Source organism: Penaeus chinensis, chromosome 14 (assembly GCF_019202785.1).
Source record: "Penaeus chinensis breed Huanghai No. 1 chromosome 14, ASM1920278v2, whole genome shotgun sequence".
Lineage (NCBI taxonomy): Eukaryota > Metazoa > Arthropoda > Malacostraca > Decapoda > Penaeidae > Penaeus > Penaeus chinensis.
The window spans coordinates 9,860,899-9,864,659 of record NC_061832.1 but is presented as its reverse complement, the minus strand read 5'-3'; the positions used below and the strand labels follow the sequence as shown (position 1 = coordinate 9,864,659).

General features: G+C 33.5%; 1 protein-coding gene across 1 annotated transcript in view; it reads left to right on the top strand.

Annotated features, from left to right (window-relative positions):
• Positions 1 to 3,174, top strand: part of LOC125032457 (serine protease filzig-like) — a 9,486-nt gene extending 6,312 nt beyond the window's left edge. The window contains exons 5-6 of the mRNA XM_047623598.1: positions 381 to 535; positions 912 to 3,174. Coding sequence (XP_047479554.1) covers positions 381 to 535; positions 912 to 1,070 — 314 coding nt within the window. The 3' untranslated portion in view covers positions 1,071 to 3,174. The remainder of the gene's footprint in view (positions 1 to 380; positions 536 to 911) is intronic.
• The last annotated feature ends 587 nt before the right edge of the window (positions 3,175 to 3,761 follow it).

The following is a 3,761-nucleotide window of genomic DNA, read 5'->3' as shown; positions in this document are numbered from 1 at the left end:
TTGGAATAACATTGATTTGATTGGGAATTGTTTAGCTTGAAATAACACATAGAAGTGGCTAGTTTGGAATAACAAGTACGAGTTTTTAGGATAGACGAACGCGTAGATATTATTAGCTTGGGAAGATACATGAGATATTGTTTAGACTGGACTGACAGAAGGATGTTTTAACATGGAATAAAAAATGGAAATTGTGCAAATTTGAAAAGTTGTTTACTGTGCAATAACAATAGAAAATTATTACACCGTAGTTAGTTATCAACGTGTTCCATTATCGTGTCCAGATAAACTAGATTGTATGTATGTAAGTAATATGAGGGGAGTTAAGATAGGAATAGCAAATTATGAACTCTGCGTAACTGTGCGTCTACCCATTTCAGGAGGACCAATCCCAACGCAGCTTAACGAAGTGGCAGTGCCGATTATCAGGAACAACGAGTGCCAGAAATGGTTCCTAGAGGCGGGGCACGTCAAGAACATCAAGCCCGAGTTCTTCTGCGCAGGATACAAAGAAGGAAAGAAGGATTCGTGTGAGGTTAGTATGGGAAATGAAGTCCAAACGTTTCTGTGAATCATAGTTTATATTAAAATGAATGTCGTAGTTCGATGGTTATCTTCGAGACATTACTGAGAATGGGTTTTTATTCATAGCAAACACACTGATAGGCATTTATGTAAAAAAAAAAAAAGGGTTGCATTGCTCCTGAATTTCTTCCTCTTTTTTAGCAACATAGGGATTTCTTTCGAGAATAATGTGCTTTTATATTATTTATGGTCAGATTTTCAACTCATTTCCCTCACAGTAAATATTTCGACAAATAGCATTTTTTTCTTCTGCATGAATAAGCCCTTACTTGTGAGAAGTGCAAAGCGAAGCAAAAACCCTGTTGAACTAAGCGTCCTCTCCCCAGGGTGACAGCGGCGGCCCTCTCTCGGTGCAGGGTGAGGACGGACGCTGGATCCTGGCCGGCACGGTGTCTCACGGGATCAAGTGTGCGTACCCGAACCTGCCAGGCGTCTACATGAAGATGACCTACTACAAGCCATGGATCGATAGCATCATCAATTAGTGTGCAGATGAGAGAGAGCGATCGCGTTCCAGTGATTCCGAAATATGTGTGTGTGATATCGTGTACAGCATCCGAAGACAGTGAGCGAGGACTAGAACTTCTTCAAGACACGCTTTTGTTTTATTATTTTGTAGATATGTTACTTCCTTTTCCCTTGATGAAAAGTAGTTTGTCTGCCTTTCTAATGCACGTGATGCCCTTTGTCTGTCTGTGTGTTATAACGGGGCTGGATCCAGACTAGAATGATTCCCATAATGAAGGTATCTGTTTCTTGCATTAGAACTATGGAATATTTGGAACAAGGTGTAGCTGCTTTTACATGTGATATAATTTATCCTTGTTGCCTCAGCCATGTGATGTGAACTGCCTACTATTCAAGACGTTTTAAGATTCCCCCCAAAAAAGTGTCACTTGTTAAGAACCTTTCCAGATAATCCAGAAAGCAGAGATATGAAAAAAAGAGTGACGAGGCCTTATAACCCGAAGAAAAATGAGCGGAAACAAAAAAAAATATATACAATCGAAACCAACTGTTGGTAAACCAACTTCACAAATGTCTGTAGTCTGTACAATACGAAGTCGACAATGAATAATTTGCATGATATCTTTCGGCCATTACGCCAAGAGCTCATGACAGACGACCCACTCTTATGTAACGTTCTGACAGTGACTTCATGACAGCACGTTTGGTCGTCTTCAGTGTTATGTGATGTCAGTTTTGTGTATTTGACTATTTATTTATTTATTTGAGAGATTTCGGGTAAACATGTTCTTGTTTACCTGTAGTTTCGTATAACATTGTCTTCTAAAAAGAAAATGTTGATAGATGTTATTTAATTATGGATTTAGAAGTTAATACGGATAATTAGTGAAGATGGTTATATACCAAAACACTTTTTTCATCCGTTCTTTGTGATAATTGTAATACATATTCCATCCATTGCGTAATTTGTATATATTTATATTTGATATATATTTCTTATCATTTTTTTCGAGTTTAACTGTAAAGCATTAAGTCAGAATAACAAAAAATCACATCCCCTTTTCCACTTAAAAACGGAAATAGTTTTTACAATCTGATATCTATCTCAGCGTGTTCTTGATCAAGAATTATCTTTACCCAAAATGATACTGAAATTATGCTGAAAATGCTTATGAAAATTAATAATGCAAGCGGACCTCAGTAACTGAACCGAGAACACGTGAATAAATGGGAATAACGAAATAGTAATTGGGCACTCAGATGAACTTGTTATAATTTCGTAAAATCAGAATGTGAAGTTGTTTATATAAACGTCATCCACAGAACCATAATTTTGATTCCATATCTGTATTATTTCACTATATGACAGATTAATATTTTTCCATTTGATATAAAATCTTCAGAGTTCGATTTCTGCATCATGACAAGCAATTCCAGTTAAACAGCCCGTAATTGATATCACAGATTAATTTATATCTCACATAATCAACGTATAGTGCAATATATCCTTAAGACTTTAAGCATCATGTGTTAACTGTAATGAAGCAAGAACGGACATTTCTGTAAGAGATAAGAAGGAAGTCTCGAAAAACTGCCAGCCTGCATTGCCTCTAATCCCTCGTTATCATAGGCTTGTATGAGCATCACCGTCTGTGTCGATTTCAAATGTATAGCCAAAGATGCAGATTATTACGTCAGTCTATTCGTCAATCAAGGAATATAAGTAATAGATTCAGAGAAATTACGTGAATATTGACTCTAGTACATTTTCAAAAATCATTGGTTTTTTTTATTCATGCTTGGTGATTCGTTTATCAGTGTTTTTGTTTAGCTTGGTATGAACCTATGTATATTTTTTAATTTTTTTAAATAGTATCAAATATTCAAACAAAGGAATTGCTCCATTTTAGTTCTTTCAATAATTCTTTTAATTTCAATAATAAATGGTGCCGTAAATTGTCAGTTATATTGGAACGTGATTTTCATAGGAAGCTTGACTGGCATTTTTTATTTTTTCATCAACATTATTGTTGTTATTTATATACTTTTTTTTACATTGTTGGCGTTGCTATTGTTGTTGCTGTTGATGCTTTTACCCTTATCATTATCATCACCTTTTTACTATTATTGTTATCATCATTAGTACTATTGTTATCATCATCATCACTATCATCATCATCATCATCATCATTGTTATTGTTATTATTATCGTTATTATTATTATTATTATTATTATTATTATTATTGTCATTATTATTAATATTATTATTATTACACTCATTATCATCGACACCATCACTAATGTTATTAATTTTATTATCATTATTATGACTATTATTATTATTATTATTATTATTAATATTATTACTACTACTACTATTATTAATATTATTACTATTATCATAAATGTTGTGATTGCTGTTATAATCATCATTATTATAATTATGATTATCATTATTACACTCATCATTACTGGTCATGTATTTCCCAAATATTTTCTCTATTTGAGTATTTTGCCTTGTCTCGCTATGTTCTTTCTCTTTTTTTCAGTTTACAATAAAAATCCGTTGTGATCAACAGGATTGTGTATGTAGTCTGTTGTCTCAGTTTGAGATAGTAATTGTATATGATAACATGTGATAAGTACACAAAAACTCCGAAACACAGACATAACTAAAACAAATACACTTATTATTATTACGTGAAAC